The sequence below is a fragment of the Salvelinus namaycush genome, chromosome 40 (genome assembly GCF_016432855.1).
Source record: "Salvelinus namaycush isolate Seneca chromosome 40, SaNama_1.0, whole genome shotgun sequence".
NCBI lineage: Eukaryota > Metazoa > Chordata > Actinopteri > Salmoniformes > Salmonidae > Salvelinus > Salvelinus namaycush.
In genome coordinates this window covers 11,674,014-11,693,659 of record NC_052346.1, presented here as the reverse complement: position 1 = coordinate 11,693,659, position 19,646 = coordinate 11,674,014, and the positions used below count along the sequence as shown (strand labels likewise).

The 19,646-nt window shown below is 43.5% G+C and overlaps 1 protein-coding gene across 1 annotated transcript; it reads right to left on the bottom strand.

Annotated features, from left to right (window-relative positions):
* Nucleotides 1-16,682: 16,682 nt before the first annotated feature.
* Nucleotides 16,683-18,534, bottom strand: LOC120033216 (complement C1q-like protein 2). Its single transcript, XM_038979498.1, has 5 exons — nucleotides 18,474-18,534; nucleotides 18,268-18,309; nucleotides 17,614-17,676; nucleotides 17,189-17,317; nucleotides 16,683-16,969 (listed from the first exon to the last, which is right to left on the bottom strand). Exons 1-5 carry the CDS (start codon nucleotides 18,532-18,534, stop codon nucleotides 16,683-16,685), a joined length of 582 nt encoding a protein of 193 aa, XP_038835426.1.
* Between the last annotated feature and the right edge of the window lie 1,112 nt (nucleotides 18,535-19,646).

Below are 19,646 nucleotides of genomic sequence, written 5' to 3'. Positions count from 1 at the left end.
TGTCTGACTATTTGACATTCACCTGGCTCCTCATCAAGGGAAGTTCCTGAAGCTGCCTGTAATCATGGTTACACTGTTCTCCTCTCATTACCGTCTCAGTGATGAAAGTAATACGTGTGAGTTTCTGTCACATACACACACACACAGACACAAAAACACACACACCTATACACATACATGCACAAAGTGCCTGTGGAAAGCGCTAATTGTTTTTACTTTACCCCTTTACTTTTTCCACATTTTATTATGTCAAAGGATTACTCTAAAATTGATTAAATGAAATGTTTCCATCATGAATCTACACGCAATACCCCATAATGACAAAGCGAAAATAGTTTTTTTGAAATGTTAGCATTTTTTTTTTTTTAAACAGAAATACCATATTTACATAAGGGGAATCAGTCAGTTGTACAACTGAATGCATTCAACTGAAATGTGTCTTCCGCATTTAACCCAACCCCTCTGAATCAGAGAGGTGCGGAGGGCTGCCTTAATCGACATCCAGAAATTTGGAACCACCAAGACTCTACGTAGAGCTGGCCAAACTGAGCAATTGGGGAAGAAGGGCCTTGTACAGGGGGGTGACCAAGAACCCGATGGCCACTCTGACAGAGCTCCAGAGTTCCTCGGTGGAGATGGAAGAACCATCCAGAAGGACAACCATCTCTGCAGCACTCCACCAATCAGGCCTTTATGGTAGAGTGGCCAGACGGAAGCCACTCCTCAGTTAAAGGCACATGACAGCCCACTTGGAGTTTGCCAAAAGGCACCTAAAGGACTATCAGACCACGAGAAACAAGATTCTCTGGTCTGATGAAACCAAGATTGAACTATTTGGCCTGAATGCCAAGCGTCACGTCTGGAGGAAACCTGGCACCATCCCTATGGTGAAGCATGGTGGTGGCAGCATCATGCTGTGGGGATGTTTTTCAGCGGCAGGGACTGGGAGACTAGTCAGGATCGAGGGAAAGATGAACGGAGCAAAGTACAGAGAGATCCTTGCTGAAAACCTGCTCCAGGGTGCTCAGGACCTCAGACTGGGTCAAACATTCACCTTCCAACAGGAAAACAACCCTAAGCACACAGCCAAGACAACACAGGAGAGGCTTCGGGACAAGTCTCTGAATGTCCTTGAGTGGCCCAGCCAGAGCCCGGACTTGAACCCGATTGAACATCTCTGGAGAGACCTGAAAATAGCTGTGCAGCGATGCACCCCATCTAACCTGACAGAGCTCGAAAGGATCTGCAGAAAAGAATGGGAGAAACTCCCCAAATACAGGTGTGCCAAGCTTGTAGCGTCATACTCAAGAAGTCTCGAGGCTGTAATCGCTGCCAAAGGTGCTTACTTATGTAAATGTGATAATATCGTTTTTTATGTTTAACATATTTGCAAAATATGGGGTATTGCGGGGTATTGTGTGTAGTTTGATGAGGAAAAAAACATTTATTCCATTTTAGAATAAGGCTGTAACACAACAAAATGTGGAAAAAGTCAAAGGGTCCGAAAACTTTCCGAATGCACTGTACACTTGCAGCACGCACACACACACACACACATGAACACACACATACATAATCTCACGATCAATGATCACTCCATCGACAGACACACCCAAGACTTCAGCTTAGCATGACTTTCCAAGAAGAACAAACTCGGGTTTCTCCCAAACACCATATTTTTAAGCCTCAAGGCATCTAATCAAACTATTGATCAAGCACTGATCTAAACCTGGACCTGCCATTCAAAGTGACCACAGGCATATGCAAAAAAAAAAATATTTAAAAAAATTGTCACACTGTTACATTCCAGACACTTTACATTCTACTCGAGTAGAAGAAGACAGTTGAAGGTGTCTGGGATGTCATATTGTGACAAAATCTTTAGTTGTTTATCAGGCTGGCAGGGCATGTGACTGACCTCACTGTGCTCCTGAAACAATGTCCGCTATGTAACTGAGGTGGAGCTCATGGCTCCTGTCCCCTCTTGACATTTGGCTGTGACTCTGCTAACGTTTTCATTAGAGGGCTAGTGGTGAATGTGAGTGCCTTGCAACAGCTTGACCCTTACAGCTCTGTGGTATTTAGGGTTATATCATGCCATAGTACTCAGGGAGGGGATGTTGGGAGTTAGTTAGCCACTCAATACACTGTAAATCTACTGCACTTCCTGATTATTCCAAGACTGAAAAAAATGTCAGAACTGGATAGTGAAAATTCTGAATGAATTGCCTAAATTGTGCTTGCTTCGGTCAAATGTTGATTTATTTAAAACTGTTAATTTAGTCAGATGGTAATGTTTTCTGACTAACCTCCATTTTGCTGGTGGACATGTGATCAGGGGATTGTACAGGACAGGAAACCAGTAGGAGTCTAGGGGCTACACACACAAGCCAGAGTCAAAACTTCCAGAGTTACCTCTGACCTATTCAATAAAGCGTCTCGAGTAAATAGTGCATTGAGATTAAAAAAAAGGCATGCAGGAAAACAGAGGAGGAAAATGAGTTCAAATTAGGGGCTTTATACTTACTGACTCTATTTCCTCACCTATAGGTAAGACTATTCACTATGGGGTCAGGGTGCAACGTTTTTCAGAAATGTTAATCAACATGTCCGCCACTGTTTAAAGATGGATAAGTTTAGATCTGTGTGCGTAGGCTGTAATAGTAGGGGAAATGCTGATTATTATTCCAAGACAGCCATTTAAAAATGATAGTGTGAGTGTCCATCTCACAGATTTCAGTATATAAACATTAGTGCACACCAGATAAGTGATACGCGATTTGTAACAATGAAATGAGCCAATGCAACACATTTACATAAGTATATATTTACTAACTAACTGGTGCAGGGAATCTCCACTGTTTAACCACCAAAGAAGATTACACGATTACATTTAATGTGGACATGTGATCCTGGGCTTAATTTGATTAAACTCCTACTTGGTGAGTGACTGCTACTGTGTAAATTAAACTTTAGTATAGGGACAATGTCCATCGCCTGCCATAGTCCAGTCTGACCTTGTGTGATAGTGTTGAACCAAGCGGAGCCTCCAAACAGTAGATTTCTACTCCCAGGCAAGGGTGTGTGTATTCATTAGTTGCATTCCGTTGCAAAACCTTTCGTCTGTTGCATAATGCTTTGCAAATAAACTGTTTACCATTTCCTTTAGGTGTGATGGTGTGGGGGTGCTTTGCTGGTGATGTTGTCTGTGATTTATTAGGTATCTTGTCCAGCATGGCTACCACAGCATTCGGCAGCGATACGCCATCCCATCTAGTTTGCGCTTAGTGTAGTGGGACTATCACTTGTTTTTCAACAGGACAATGATCCAACACACCTCCAGGCTGTGTATGGGCTATTTGACCAAGAAGGAGAGTGATGGAGTGCTGCATCAGATGAGCTGGCCTCCACAAACAGCCGACCTCAACCCAATTGAGATGGTTTGGGATGAGTTGAACCGCAGAGTGAAGGAAAAGCAGCCAACAAGTGCTCAGCATATGTGGGAACTCCTTTAAGACTGTTGGAAAAGCAGAGAATGAGAGAGAATGCCAAGAGTGTGCAAAGCTGTCATCAAGGCAAAAGGTGGCTACTTTGAAGAATCTAAAATATACAATATATTTTGATTTGTTTAACACTTTTTTTGGTTACTACATGATTCCATATGTGTTATTTCCTAGTTTTGATGTCTTCACTATTATTCTACTATGTAGAACATAGTAAAAATAAAGAAAAACTCTTGAATGAGTAGGTGTGTCCAAACTTTTGACGGGTACTGTACGTGAATTTGTACAATACAAACTCTTGTTTTCATTTGGAGTAAAGGGTTTTTGTTGCAGAACGTTTTGCAACAGACAAAACGTTTTGCAATGGAATCTGACTAATGAATACACCCCAGATCAGTCCTCCCCATTGATGTGAATGCATTGTAGACACAGAAATCGGAATGGGTTACCTTCAGTATAGTATCACCACACAGGACAACATGACTGACGACGCAAAGATGGCAGCACACAGACCTATAAGGCATACTGTATAGTCTCTAGTCCGAGCAGGATGAGAAGGATACAGCAACTACGAAACTAAGAAACTAAGGATACAGCAACTAAGGATACAGCTTGGAGAGCACTAATCCCTCCTGCTCTTGGAGGAGTAAAGCCTATTCTGGTTTGCATTAGCCAGTTGACCAACATGGCCCAGGCAGGGTTGCATTTCATTATGTGCTTGGTCTATTGAGTATATTTGCTCTTTTTTTAAAGAGACAAAAAATAAGTGAATTTAAGTTGTGTTTAACCTATTCAATTAGGTGCTTTGATTACCACCAACATTCAGTTGTGTATTTAGTAGAGGCAAGAATAGAACGGCTATAAAATAAAACGTGTTTTGGTTATGTCATTTAGATGTTCACAGGAGCCCCCAGCATATTCTTCCACATTGAGTGGAGCGCAGGCACCCCCAAACTGTTGGAGTCCAACAGCTATTAAGCTTACTAGCAACGCATTCCAGAGAGCAAGCACTCACGCTTTGCGGTATAGGAACGTGGTGACGAACAGTTTGCCCAGAGCTGCTGAGGAAGGCGTGCATTGTTGAACTCACTTCTTTAAATACTCTGGGGATGTCTGATATAGACCAGGGGTTTGACACTTTGCATGCTGGTGCTCCGTTGTGTCAACCACGCGTGCCCCAAAACGTTGAACAATACGTTTGTGTGCGTCGCGGTTGGTGCGTGAATATTACAGTAGGTCTCCCTTATTTGACGAGTCCAGAAAAGCCGTTTCGATGTTGTCTCGTAAGTAGGTTCATGTTGTTGTAGTTTGTATAACTTTTAAACGAGAAGTATTATAAATGTACTTGGCAGTGACATTAAAACATTTAATTTAGAACTAGTGTGCCAAATGCACACACAGTCAAAATCCAGTAATTGCCAGGTGGTCAAGTCTGGTGACAATTTCAAATGAAAACAATTTAAATGTAGTTACTCTTGCTGAGTAAGTCTTGTAGGATAAGTCCATGTTTTTATCTGAGAAAAGGAGGATGAGTGTTTTACGGTCTGTGATAGACTATATATGCAAAAGTATGTGGACACCCCCTTCAAATTAGTGGATTTGGCTTTTTCAGGCACACCTGTTGCTGACAGGTGTATAAAATCGAGCAAGCAGCCATGCAATCTCCGTAAACAAACATTGGCAGTAGAATGGCCTTATTGAAGAACTCAGTGACTTTCAACATGACACCTTCATGGGATGCCACCTTTCCTACAAGTCAGTTCATCACATTTCTGCCCTGCTATTTTTATTATTATAAAAAAAAAAATTCACCTTTATTTAACCAGGTAGGCTAGTTGAGAACAAGTTCTCATTTACAACTGCGACCTGGCCAAGATAAAGCATAGCAGTGTGAACAGACAACAACACAGAGTTACACATGGAGTAAACAATAAACAAGTCAATAACACAGTAGGGAAAAAAACTAAATGAGTCTATATACATTGTGTGCAAAAGGCATGAGGTAGGCAATAAATAGGCCATAGGAGTGAATAATTACAATTTAGCAGATTAACACTGGAGTGATAAATCATCAGATGATCATGAGCAAGTAGAGATACTGGTGTGCAAAAGAGCAGAAAAGTAAATAAATAAATAAAAACAGTAAGGGGATGAGGTAGGTAAATTGGGTGGGCTGTTTACAGATGGACTATGTACAGCTGCAGCAATTGGTTAGCTGCTCAGATAGCAGATGTTTAAAGTTGGTGAGGGAAATAAAAGTCTAGAGCTGCCCTGGTCAACTGTAAGTGCTGTTATTGTGAAGTGGAAACGTCTAGGAGCAACAACGGCTCAGCAGTGAAGTGGCAGGCCACAGAAGCTTACAGAATGGGATTGATAAGTCTGTCCTCGGTTGCAACCGAGGAATCTGGGTTTGGCGGATGCCAGGAGAAGGCTACTTGCCCCAATGCATAGTTCCAACTGTAATGTTTGGTGGAGGAGGACTAATGGTCTGGGGCTGTTTTTCATTCCAGTGAAGGGAAAACTTAACGCTACAGCATACAATGATGTTCTAGAAGATGTGCTTCCAACCTTGTGGCAACAGTTTGGGGAAGGCCCTTTCCTGTTTCAGCATGACAATGCCCCCGTGCACCAAGCGATGTCCACACAGAAATGGTTTGTTGAGATCGGTGTGGAAAAACTTGACTGGCCTGCACAGAGCCCTGACCTCAACCCCATCGAACACCTTTGGGATGAATTGGAACGCCGACTGCGAGCCAGGCCTAATCGCCCAACATCAGTGCCCGATCTCACTAATGCTCTTGTAGCTGAATGGAAGCAAGTCCCCGCAGCAATGTTCCAACATCAAGTGGAAAGCCGTTCTCAGAAGATTGGAGGCTGTTATAGCAGCAAAGGGGGACCAACTCCATATTAATGCCCATGATTTTGTAATGAGATGTTGGATGAGCAGGTGTCCACATGCTTTTGGTCATGCAGTATAAGTCATGTATTATACTAACACTTTTAGTTGACTGTGACATCAGCTTCTCACAGGATGTCATCTCCTCTCCTTATGTTGACATTGTCCCTCTCTGTTAGGAGATTCAGTCAAGTCTCCGACTCTGGTCGCGTCTAGACCCCTGGGGAGGCTCCATGGAGGAGAGCCTGCTGGAGAGGGAGCATACTCTAGCAGTGGTTCTACCAGAAAACGGCCACGGTACATGGGAGGTAAGAGGCATACAGACAGAATGTTTTGTTGGAGCCATACGAAATCACACTGTGTATTTGAAATGGATTGACTGAGTACGAAAAAGGTATGAAAATGTATGCACTCACTAAGATGCTCTCGATAAGAGCATCTGCTAAATGACTCAAATGTAAATTGGTTCCTTTTTATATTTGAACATCATTGAAATTCATTTTAAACCATGAATATAACTCTATACTGTGGACACATGTAGTACACCTGCACTGTGTTTCGATCTCTACAGTAAACCTGTGATGGACATACTGGTCGCACTCTGTGCCCAGTACCACCTGAATCCATCTGACTTCACCATAGAACTCCAGTCAGCTAATAGAAACTAAATCTCCTTCAAACCCAGCTCTCTGATTGGAGCCATGGAGGCTCACAGGATCCTACTGAAACCTAAAGGGGGAGAGGAGAAGATAAGGCCGTATGTGCCAGAGGTAAATACTAACAAAATGCATCTGTACACACTAGCCAATCTCCAACGTAGGTCAGTTTATGTACTGAAGGGATACTGTTTCCTATAGGTCACTGTATGTCTGCTAATCAACTAACAAGAAGAACCATAAGGCTGTTGTGAGGATCAACTAGAGTCCCTCTGGATCAGCTCCTGCCTGCGGTGTGTGTGAAGTGTGAGTTTGACCTGGAGTCCACCATTTTACTGAGAGCCAACGACTCTGAAGGACCTTTAAACCTGAGCAGGTCCCTCGATGACTATGGACTAAGGGAACTATACGCCAGGGACATGGCAGGTGAGAGATGTTTTTATGTAACTCTGCTTTTGAGTTTTGGTGGCACTGGTAGTGATGACGTACTTGTTTCATACGCAAACTGTGTTTTGGAGACTGTCTACAGTATATTATTTACCCACTGAGTGCATAGTGTCTATATACTGTAAATATGAAAATGCTAACATGGATGTCTATTTCTAATCTTGAACAGCTGTCAGTCCTGAAGTGGTTATCACACTACCTCCCCCCTAAGGTACAAAACTTAACGAAAATGTCTGAAAATGCCCCAAAATTTTGGCAATTAACACATTTCATTAGAATACCAGTTCTCGACCATCTGTCATTGCTATTTCTTTCTCCTTGAAGCACCTGTAGAATCCCCCCCCCCCCGCCAAGTAAAGAGAAGAAACAGAAGGAGAAAGAGAACAGAGGATTGTTCGGCTTATTCAGGAGAATTAAGAAGAAACCAGAAAAGGTACTTTATTTTACTCTCCCACAGTTTAGCTTTACCATTGTATGTAAGCATTGTGTAAGAAATAGATTTTAGACTTTGACTAGATCTGTGAATGCAGTTTTATTTCTCAGCTGTACTAGATTTGAGTGTGTGGTAGGATTTCAGTGTACACTGATAAAGCTTTGTGATATGTGGTCTTCTAAAGGGTCTCTCAGTGAGTGTCCCGACCTCGCGTGGTCTGAAAAACCAGCGGGTGGCAAGCATCAGAATGAACTCCCTGGGTGTCCACTCCTCCAACACCCTGCCCATGGACAACACCATGGCCATGAAAAGACGGGCACCCATGCCCCCCATGGCAGGCTCCCAAAGCGCCCCTGCCAACCTCAACGTCCAGCCGGTGAGTGACTGGTGGTTAGGGAGTAGGATTTAGGGCTGTGTCTCGATACTCTTTCGTGGTTTTCTTTGCTTGTCTGCTTTGTTAAGCCTTTACGAAACACAGCCCTTATTTTAAGTGTTTCTAAAATCCCCTATTAGAAAAATGAATGGTGGAAAAACGATTGGAACCATTTCCTTGTTTGTCCGCTATGTTTTTATGGGTATTATTACACAACCACTGTGGGGCTCTATAGGTGAAAGGACAGGGGAGGCTTCCACCATGTTGACTTCACCTGATCTGATTGCCTGACTATGCCCTGCGAGTTTAGTGGTTATAGAGAAAAGGAAGCATGTCAATACTATTGAGTCTCAGCCGTAGACTTTAGACTTAAACTAGGGGTTCCAAATCCTTGTTCCCTGACCACAGTGAGAATGTATGGTGGATTTGGAGGATCCTGGGTTAAACCGGTATTTGTTTCTGGTGTTTTCCAGTTGGCCTCTAGGAAGAAGAGGAGAGCCCCCCCCACCACCTCCCTGTGCCCCCACCACCATCATCCTCCTGTGTTAACACCCACAACGGACCACCCCAGGACACTGAGATCAAAGGTCAGTCATTTTGAATCACTAGTTGACTTGAAATTTGAATGGACTCTCAGGGTTGTAATATTGAGTGAGATCAGGAATTGGCAACTTTGATGGGGGGGGGGGGGGGGGGGCACAAAAAAACAGAACTTATCATGAGGGGCTGCAGTGGCTCATGGGACTGCATACCTAAATCATACAGTTGACCATCCCTGAGTTAGAGGGTGGGCTCATGTAGAATCATATGCATATATGCATACTGCATATGGTGTCTCACCTGTCTGCTAGTGGTCAATATGTTAGTGGGCTCTTTCTGTTGACTCCTATTTCCCTGTCTGACGGGTTGTCCTGCTTGACTGTTGGTTCTCCTTGGCAGCGGTGTTCATCTGTAGGCTGTTAATAACAGATTAGGGCTCCATGTCGGCAGTACTTCTCAATCCTGGCACCTGAGCAGGATTGTAGACCACTGTTCTAAGCAGTGTCCCTTCTTTCTCCCCTGCAGACGGCGAGTGAGAGCTGCGTCCTCCTTTCCTCTGTGCTACTCCTTCTGTTCCACTCTCCTCTTGTCCCCGTGGTGAACGATTCCTGCTCTCCTCCATGTTGGTTTTTGGACTGTCATGTTTATCACTCGGTTGTCTTCTTTATAAGCTCTTATTTATTTAATGTGTTAGTGTTTTGTGCTTTTACCGCCTGTGTAACCTTTTGTTTAGTTTCTCTGGGTTTAGATGATAGGTTACTCACTACAGTAACACATTGCTTTATTTCCTGCATATCATAACTGTGCCTTCTAAAGAGACGCATCATACAATACACACCTCCGTCTAAATGACGTATATTACTTCACAAGTTCACTTTTGAATGAAACCATGAAGGGATTTGGTCTCCAACTTGTCCAACAACTCCAACAAGTCTCCAACTTGTCTTTTCTGTTTTCTTTGTTTTTCTGCTCCTCAATTGACATGTTTTCTACCATTCACCTCTTTCTTTTCAGTCATAGTTTAAACTACATCTGTTGAGGAGATAATACGTTGATATTCCTTGTGCAAATGTATTCATTCGATTTTAATGAAGTCCTTTGATTAACTTGTTTTGTCAGAAACTGGGCTGTGTGTCTGTATTGTGTCTAAAATTAGTTATAACCACCTAAGTATTCATTTCAATCACAATCTAATCTACAATCCTCTTTGCACCCTTATTTCCTATATTGCAATCCCCAGTTACTCAAACCACCAGCCATTATCTATTCTAGATGAACTTAACAGTTTCTCTGTCTTTACAGGGAATGGACAGTCACTTCACACACTTGAGGAGAAGATGGGAGAGTGTGAGGGGGACCTGGACTCCCCATCCTCATCCCCAAACATCTCCAGCCCTTTGATTCAGCCTCAGCCTCGAGTGCCCCCCACTCCCCCTTCTACCCCCTTCACTACCTCTCGTCCCTCTAGCAGATTTCTACCCTCCAATCCCTACCACCCCTCTTCTCGCTGCCCTCCCTCCCCTCCCACCCTAGGGGAGATACTAACCCCTTTCCTGCTTTGTCAAACCCGGGCCAACCTCAAGCATCCTTCGTTCCCAACCCCAAGACCCGTCAACTCCACCAATGGAGGCTCACCTGGGTCCTTGACACAGTCGGGTGGAAGTAAGGGACTCAGTCCCGTCTTTACTCCAACTCAAGACCAAGGCCCCTGGTGAGGCTTTGAGGAGTCCTGATATGATGGAGGGGATGACCCCATTTACTGTGGTGCCCCTAGGTCAGTCCCTGAAGGAGCAGAGAGTCTTGGAGGTGGACCTGACCCTGGCGAAGACCCAGGCCTTAGACCCAGCACAAACCATTGATGAACCCTCCAATGGTGTTGCTGAACCTGGGTTGGAGCACCACCAGACAAGGAAGAAGACACCGGTATCACTGGAGAGGTTGAGGGATCCACCCCAGAGCCTGATATAGATTCTAAACTTTCTCCTCCAGGGTTTCCAGAAGGTTCTACTGACTGGGTCTTCAGTCCTCCAACCGTGTCTAGTCCTAGCGAGCTTTACCAGACCGCACCAAATTCACCAGTGGTAGTCAAGCAGGAGAGTTCAGAGATCGAGGCCCAGGAGGAGTCCGAATCACCCACAGACAGCCTAGATTCAGAACTACAGAAAAGTCTAGAGGTAGAAGTCCCAGAGGAGTCAGATTCACTCTCAGAGATACCCAATCCATAGGCAGCTGACCTGTTGGCACACACCAATAGAATACCTGGAGATGAGGTGACCTCAACTCCTGAACTACTAGAGAGCAGGGGATTGTTCTGGAAGTCCAGTCTTGTGATAGAGGAGGCAGAAGAGGACCGTTTCTGTTTCCCTCCTCCCCCTCCCTCTGTGTGCTATGATAAGGAGGTGGAGGAGACGGAGCCGACCCAGTTACGAGTGAGGCCTCCTGGGGGAAGAAATCATCGCCCTCCCTCTTATCCTCCCCCTTCTCTTCCTACGCTGAGTCATACCATCTGTGAATCAGCGGAGGGAGACAATCAGACTGATGCCTCTTCTTCACCCAAACCGAACATGATTAATTTGACTTCACCCAAACCATACGTGCCTGCAGCCCTGGCCAGGAAAACTGCCATCCCCTCCTGCTTTACCCAGGCTGTGGCTCTAGCCGTCCTTAAGTCCCAGTCCTCCTGTCCCCGAAGGCCAGCACCAGACTTGTTTTCCTCCCTCTCCGGCTCCTCACGCTCCACTGCTTTATTGCTAACCAATGAGGTGAGTGATGATTTTGACCTGCACTGACACGGTGATGACATGCAAATTTTGCCATTGTAGCAACTGGATTAGACCCAAAACTGAACCATTGGTTACCCCTATCATACTACGATGTGCTTGCTTCTATACATAAAGTTGCCATTCTTAACTTTCATGATCTCTCTGTGAACCTCACATGTTCCACAGGTGAACTCTTTACACCAGTGGAGGCTGGTGGGAGGAGCCATAGGAGGATGGGCTCATTGGAATGGCTGGGATGGAATAAATGGAACGGTGTCAAACATGGTTTCCATGTGTTGGATACCATTCCATTCCAGACATTCCATTGAGCCTGTCCTCATACAGCTCATCCCACCAGCCTCCACGGCTTTACACAGGAACGAAGGGAAGGGCATATCTTTATGTGAGTGTGTACATTCTACAGTGGGATTTTTTTTTTCTCTTTGGAAAGACGCCATTTGTTACATTAAATGGCGACCATATGCCTTTCTAAACAATCCTGGCAGGCTGGTATTCTTCTGAGACACCTTAGTGTGTGTCTGTTATCTTCATGTGTATGTGCAAAATGTGGTATATGGCCCTGTAGAATACCTCTATGGACATGCTCACACTCTGTGTGACCTGGTGGAGGAAGGACCTAATCTAAACTGGAGATATTTGTGTCTCTTGTCCTACAGGGGCCATAATGGCTTCATAGTAAATCTGTGAAATGGAAGTTCCTGTTTAGGGTGAGGCAACTGCAGTGAAGTAGAGCCGGCCACCACATAGTCACATCCAAATGGACCCCACTTAGAGGTCGACTGACAAATTCCAAAGAAGTCCAGGCCACTGTTTTGCACTGGGAGTCAGCACGTTATATTAACAACATTTATCCTAGACTTCATCCAAGAGTTTGATTAGTGTACAGGTCATTTTATGTTCACTGAATGTTTGTATACATGCTACCTGAATTAATTGGAGGCAGTGCTGCCTTTACTTATGTTATTAAGATATTTGACTTTTATGCGAAGATGTATTTATTTGACCTTGGTAGTACAGTATTTATTGGATCTACATTTTTGTACTTGGAGTTTCCGGTTGACTCATTAGTGTTGAAATGTGCCAATACCGAGATTAAATAATCCGTCATCTCTCCTCATTATCTCTTTTTGTTTGTCAAGGACAGAACTCTGAAATAAGATGACTTAAAATGTTACATTTCATTCTGTACATGTCACACCTTTCTGAGTGAATTATTCTATAGATTATTTCCCAGACATGTATCGTTACTATAAGTAAATGATACGCCATAATCAACTAGTGTGTTGCTTTCTTTTGCCACCGGAGGGCAGGAGCACACTTCACATATCTCATGTACAGAACCACTGAGTGAGCTGTTTTGTGATCCACACTTGATCAATTATTAGCATTGACATATCCAGATATTAAAGAAGAGCATCAATTATCATTCATCTTCTTTGTCTTTACTGGTTGTACTTTTTTATAATGCATTAGTGTGTTTTATTTCAGGCCTTGTTATCTTGTCCATTATTGAATTATGGTTGGTATTTCACAAGGATATTCTACAGGGTGCCATGTTTAGAACATTGCAGGAAGATATGTAATATTAAATGGACATGATGTGAAATAAATAATGTTCTTGCTATGCATTGTTGTTCAGAGTGCAACACATTACTGAATAAACTGAGATGTACAGTGTTAAATCTTGTACTGTTGACATACTGTACCCCTGCCCGAAGGCTGCACCGTGTAACAGTATGCATGGGTGCTGAGTGCATCCACAGTATATTGATTCAGCTCTGGCCTTAGAGAGAGACAGCCAGCAAGCAGCCGCTACATACAGTCAGACCTAGCCAGAGCAGATGCAGCCTGTGGTTAAAGCCTCTTACTACCAGACCAGGGCAGAGCGCTGGGATACACTCCTCTCCTCTAGCTTGTGAGGTGACCTCTGACCCTATCGTGTTTCCACGGTGATCCCCCCCCGGAGGATGTGTCCTGGCCCTCAAGGGCAGCGGCGATGTCATGTGGCCGTTGTCATGGAGAATGCCATTATCGCCCCTAAGGGAGAGTCACGTCTCGAAGCTAGAGGAGAGACACACACCCACACACTGAAGCTACCTAAAGATATCCAGTACAAGTGACAACTCTGGCATTCTCCTTCTTGTGATGAAAGGTTGCATTTCAACCTGGGCTATGATGTTATACACTATATGACCAAAGTATGTGGACAACTGCTTGTCGGACATCTCATTCCAAACTCATGGGCATTAATATGGCGTTGGCCTCTCCCTTTGCTATAACAGCCTCCACTCTTCTGGGAAGGCTTTGCACTAGATGTTGGAACATTGCTGCGGGGACTTGCTTCAATTCACCCATGAGCATTAGTGAGATCGGGCACTGATGTTGGACGATTAGGCCTGGCTCACAGTCGTCGTTCCAATTCATCCCAAAGGTGTTCGATGGGGTTGAGGTCAGGGCTCTGTGCAGGCCAGTCAAGTTCTTCCACACCGATCTCAACAAAACATTTCTGTACAGAACTCGCTTTGCGCACGGGGGCATTGTCATGCAGGAAAGGGCCTTCCCCAAACTGTTGCTAGAAAGTTGGAAGCACAGAATTGTTTAGAATGTCTTTATATGCTGTAGCGTTAAGATTTCCCTTCACTGGAACTAAGTGGCCTAGCTCAAACCATGAAAAACAGCTCCAGACCATTATTCCTCCTTCACCAAATTTTACAGTTGGCACTATGCATTCGGGCAGGTAGCGTTCTCCTGGCATCCGCAAAACTCAGATTCGTCTGTCGGACTGCCAGATGGTTAACCGTGATTCAACACTCCAGAGAACGTGTTTCTACTGCTCCAGAGTTCAATGGCGATGAGCTTTACACCGCTTCAGCCGACGCTTGGCATTGCGATTTTAGGCTTTTGTGCGGCTCCTCGGCCATGGAAACCCATTTCATGATGCTCCCGACGAACAGTTATTCTGCTGACGTTGCTTCCAGAGGCAGTTTGGAACTAGGTAGTGAGTGTTGCAACCAAGGACAGACGATTTGTTACGCGCTAGCGCTTCAGCACTCTGCGGCCCCGTTCTGTGAGCTTATGTGGCCTACCACTTCGCGGCTGAGCCGTTGTTGCTCCTAGACGCTTCCACTTCACAATAACAGCACTTACAGTTGACCAGGGCAGCTCTAGCAGGGCAGAAATTTGACAAACTGATTTATTGGAAAGGTGGCATCCTATGACGGTGCCACGTTGAAAGTCACTGAGCTCTTCAGTAAGGCCATTCTACTGCCAATGTTTGTTTATGGAGATTGCACGGCTGTGTGCTTGATTTTATACACCTGTCACCAACGGGTGTGGCTGAAGTAGATGAATCCACTACTTTTAAAGGGTGTCCACATACGTTTGTATATATAGTGTATCTTGTCAGATGATTATGCAGATGTTCAAAGCACGAGGGAAACCTTTGAGATTACAACATACTGTAAATGTAGGATCATATTGTGTCCGTCACATTAGAGCTTTAATTAATAAAGCCTTTGATTAAGCAGGGCCTTTTAGATCAAATTAAATCAAGCTTTATTTATACAGCACATTTCAGACATAAATGCAACACTGCACTTCACAGGGAAAACAATTCATAAAAAACGATGAAAATAAAAACTGAAATAAGAGGGTTAAAAAAAAGAATAACAAAGACTGAACAACTAAAACGCACACTTAGGAAAAGCAAAACTAAAAAGATCTCTTTTAAATTATGTCCACAGTTTCAGCCCCCCTCAGGTTCTCTGGCAGGCTATTCCAGAGGTTGGGGGCATAACTAAAGGCTGCCTCTCCCTACTTCTTGGTCCTAGGCTTTGGGGACAGAGGACCTGAGGGACTTACTGGGTACATAACTTAAAAGCATGTCTGACATGTATTGGGGTGCACAATTGTGGATTGATTTAAAAATCTATGTAATAATGTTAAAATGAATTCTGAAACTCACAGGCAGCCAATACAGAGACCTTAAACCTGGTGTAATGTGTGCTCTACGTCTGGTCTTGGTCAGTACCCGTGCTGCAGCATTCTGTATGTTTTGCAGTTGACCAATGGCTTTCTTGGGTAGACCAGACAGGAGAGCATTGCAGTAGTCAAGCCTGCTTGTAATAAAAGCATGGAAAAAGTTTCTCTGTACCAGCCTGAGAGAGAAACAGCCACACCTTGGAAAATATTCCTCAGGTGGTAAAAAGCTATTTTGGTCACATTCCTAATGTGTGATTTGAAGTTGAGTTCAGAATATAAAATGACACCTAGGTTTTGTACCTGGTGTTTTATCTTTACTGCCTGTAAATTAAAATGTGAGCCAAATTCTCTGTAATAATTGGCTCCAATAATAAGTACCTCAGTCTTGTCTTGATTTAGCTAGAGGAAGTTGTGAGCCATCCAAGTATTTAAATCACTAATACAGTCTAAGAATTTATCTGTGGAGCTAAAATACTCTGGTGACACAGAAATGTAAAGTTTCTGTGCGTAGCAGTGAAAATCAATTATGTGCTTTCTGATAACGCTGCCAAGGGGTTACATATACTGTATAAACTGAACAGTACCAGACCCAAAACCAAACCTTTTGGAACGCCACATGTGATATCTTTTTTCTCTGAGTTCTGTTCACCAGCGGTGACAAAGATGAAGAGGCTGTTTTGTGTTGGTGTGGAGGCCTTACCGTGGGGAGGTAGGGAGAGAGCCACACACAGCCTGTTTAATGTCAACCTGAGAGTGCCTTGAACACCACTACTAGGTCAAGCACCATTGTTGTGTTACCAGTTCACACTTTGATTTGGTTCCTTGTCAAAGAGGGGTCTGGACTTATTATCATGTCCATCAACATATGAATGTAACAACCTTTTACATTTTCAAATCAAATAAATCATTCATTTTTATGATTATTATTATCTTATTTTCCTTTGCCTCTGCAATTCTAACTGTCAAAAATACAAGGAAAAGCCTGGATGGAGTGAAGGAGTCGCTTTGCATCAATGATAGAAATAATCTGTCTTATTTATTGATCTCAAACTCACACCAGAGTGCTCCCTTCACATAGGGAAGAGCAGGAAGCCACTGAAGGTGCTGTAGTTACTCGACTTTTCATCATAGAGCTCCTGATTTACTGGGAGACGCATATAAACCACATCCCCGGCCTCCAGCTCTAGAGTCAACGCATTAGACAAGAACCTATTATGTCCATTGTCATTGTTCGGGTGATTGAACATGACACTCTTGTCGTTATGGTAAATATAGGCACCTACGGACTGTGGACCCTTGAGACCCATGGCAGTGAATCTGATGTAGTAGAGTCCTCTCACTGGTGCTGTGAAGACACCTGCATCAGAGGAGAGTAAAATAAGTCAATAGACTGTCACCGACACTGTTAGCAACGCTGGAATCGCTGGTTGTCTACATGTTTTTATATGGGATAAAGATGACACAATCACAATGCATGTGTACACCTGTCTGATAGCAGATGTCTAATGTGAACATGATCTGATCCCAGGTCACATTTGAATACAAGGTGAAAAGGGGGTGTTAGTGTGTTCTGTACCTGTATTTGGGTTGTAGGCCTTGCCGATGTTGGTGATGACCCTTCTGTATACTAGTATGGTGATACTATTAAAGGGTCCTACATATCCATCATTAGTCAAACCAGCAGAGAAGGCCACCTTTGGTCTGTCTATGAACACAGAGGAGGGAAATCAAATTCACTGATTAAAGACAAAAACAAACGATGTTAAATGCATAATATGAGCCTGATGAAGACAAAATTCACCTAAAAAAACATGGAAATTAAATCCTAATGAAAGGTTTAAGGGAAAAGCAAAGATGCAATCTGCAACATTTATCATATTACAAACGCATTCGGCAATGAAGAAAAAAATAACACTGATTCGCCAACAGCCCAACAGCCATTCCATTAGATTACAAGCATGTGCAATTGCAGCCCTACAGTATATTCACCATGGAGTTTACCTGCATTCTCTCTCCTCAGCTCCTCCACCATCCCCTCGCTGGCATTCAGTCTGGCCTCTAAGGCTACCATTACAAAAAGACAGATTAGTAAACTGAAGCTTAAACTCTCTGTTTTAAGCAGAATGATTTCATATATGTGACTGAACTCAGGAAGGTGAGCTTATGTCCAATTTTCAAGATTGTCTTTCTTTTACATTTTATAAAAGTACAGACTCAGCTTCAAAACGGCATATAATATGATATAATTAAGTTATGCTTCTTGGAAATTTGATAAACCTGTTATTACATTTTGGAGACAAGTAGGAGGAAAAAAGACCTTGAATAATTTTCACACTTTCTAGAGGGCTCTTTGTTTACGCCCATTCAGCATCATTCACACCCTCTTAATCCTTCGCCCCACTCATCTTTTTAAGAATTCACATGGAAACGAAAGAGTCAGCATGGCATCGTCCTCCAGGAAGTAGTCTCTCTCTATTATCCCCCTCCATTATCTCAAACATGGGATCCTGCCTTTCTCCCTACATAGCTCAGTGCTTTCTCCTTGGCAAAACTAGGGTCATCATTTAACAGATCCCCGACACGTTCGTAATATGAAAGTTCTGAGGAGTAGGAAATGGCAACAAACGCCTACGATCCGGGAATCCGGTCCTTTACCTGTGTTTCCATTCTCACTGTCTGTCACTCTGGCCTCCAGGGCTAAAATGGCATGGGAAACAGCCATGAAAAGTGAGTTCATATGAGAAATACGCATAAATAACTGTCTATAAACAATTTCATAGACAATTTTACAAATACAGTTTTATTTATCACCCTTTCTTTCTAACGAGAAACAACTGATGTTGGTGGACAAATTACATTACCTGCATTCATTCTCTTCAGCTCCTCCACCTCCCTTTCACTGGCACTCAGTCTGGTACCCATGGCTAGAATTATGGGAAAAAAGTAAGTTCATGATCCTCCTCTGAACTGACCTCATTATAACAAATTAATTTATATTACAAAACAGCCCCTCTACCTGTATTCTGTTCTTTCAAGTCCTCTACCTCCCTCTCGATGACACTCAGTCTGGCCCCCATAGCTGGATTTATGGAAACAAAACAATTCTCAAAAACATGTTGTTCCTCCACTGAAATTACTTTTAAATGAACCAAATTCCATAAATACTAGCATTCTCACTCTCCAGTCTGGCCTCAGCTCCTCTCTGCCATTTTTCTCTCCACCTTCTTTCCATCTTTTTCTCCATGTTCCTCATCTTCTCTCTCTGCTCCAAAATCATGGTTCCCAGGTTATCCACCATGTCTCTAAGCTCTTCTACCTCACCCCAGATATCAGGCGTTGTGATGGTCTGGCCGGTCGTCTGTTTGCTAGTCAACTCTGTATCTTCAGTCCCGTGGCTCTCCACCAAAATCTCTCTATCCCCTCCACTCTCTCCCTGAGCCCATGCCCCAGACCGACAGAACAGCAACACCAGCAGAGCTACAGCACCCCTCATTTTGAAACGACACCTCTTCAGAAATAATGCACCCTGTGAGGCTCACTCCAGGCAAAAAAGTAGTGAAGCACTGCCTGAGAAGTGTTTCACATGTTTCTGACGTGATGTGTACAAAATAACGTCAAGGATCCTGCTGAAGAATTCAAGGTGAGCTGACTGCCTTTTTAATCTAAGACACTGCAAGGTTGTGGGAGAACCTGTTATTTGGTTGAAGGTTTTTCTTTATCTCCATAAGGTACAGTGTGTTGATGTTTGTGTTTATCTATTTACATAATACTAATACTAATACTGTGACAGATCACACACAGTGAATGAACACATACCGTAGACACACAGATTAACTGATTACACATTCACAAGTAACACAATCACATAATAATGACATTTCTTTTACAGTTATGCACACACATGCAAACACACACACACACACACACACACACACACACACACACACACACACACACACACACACACACACACACACACACACACACACACACACACACACACACACACACACACACTGTTGCATGCTGTCAAA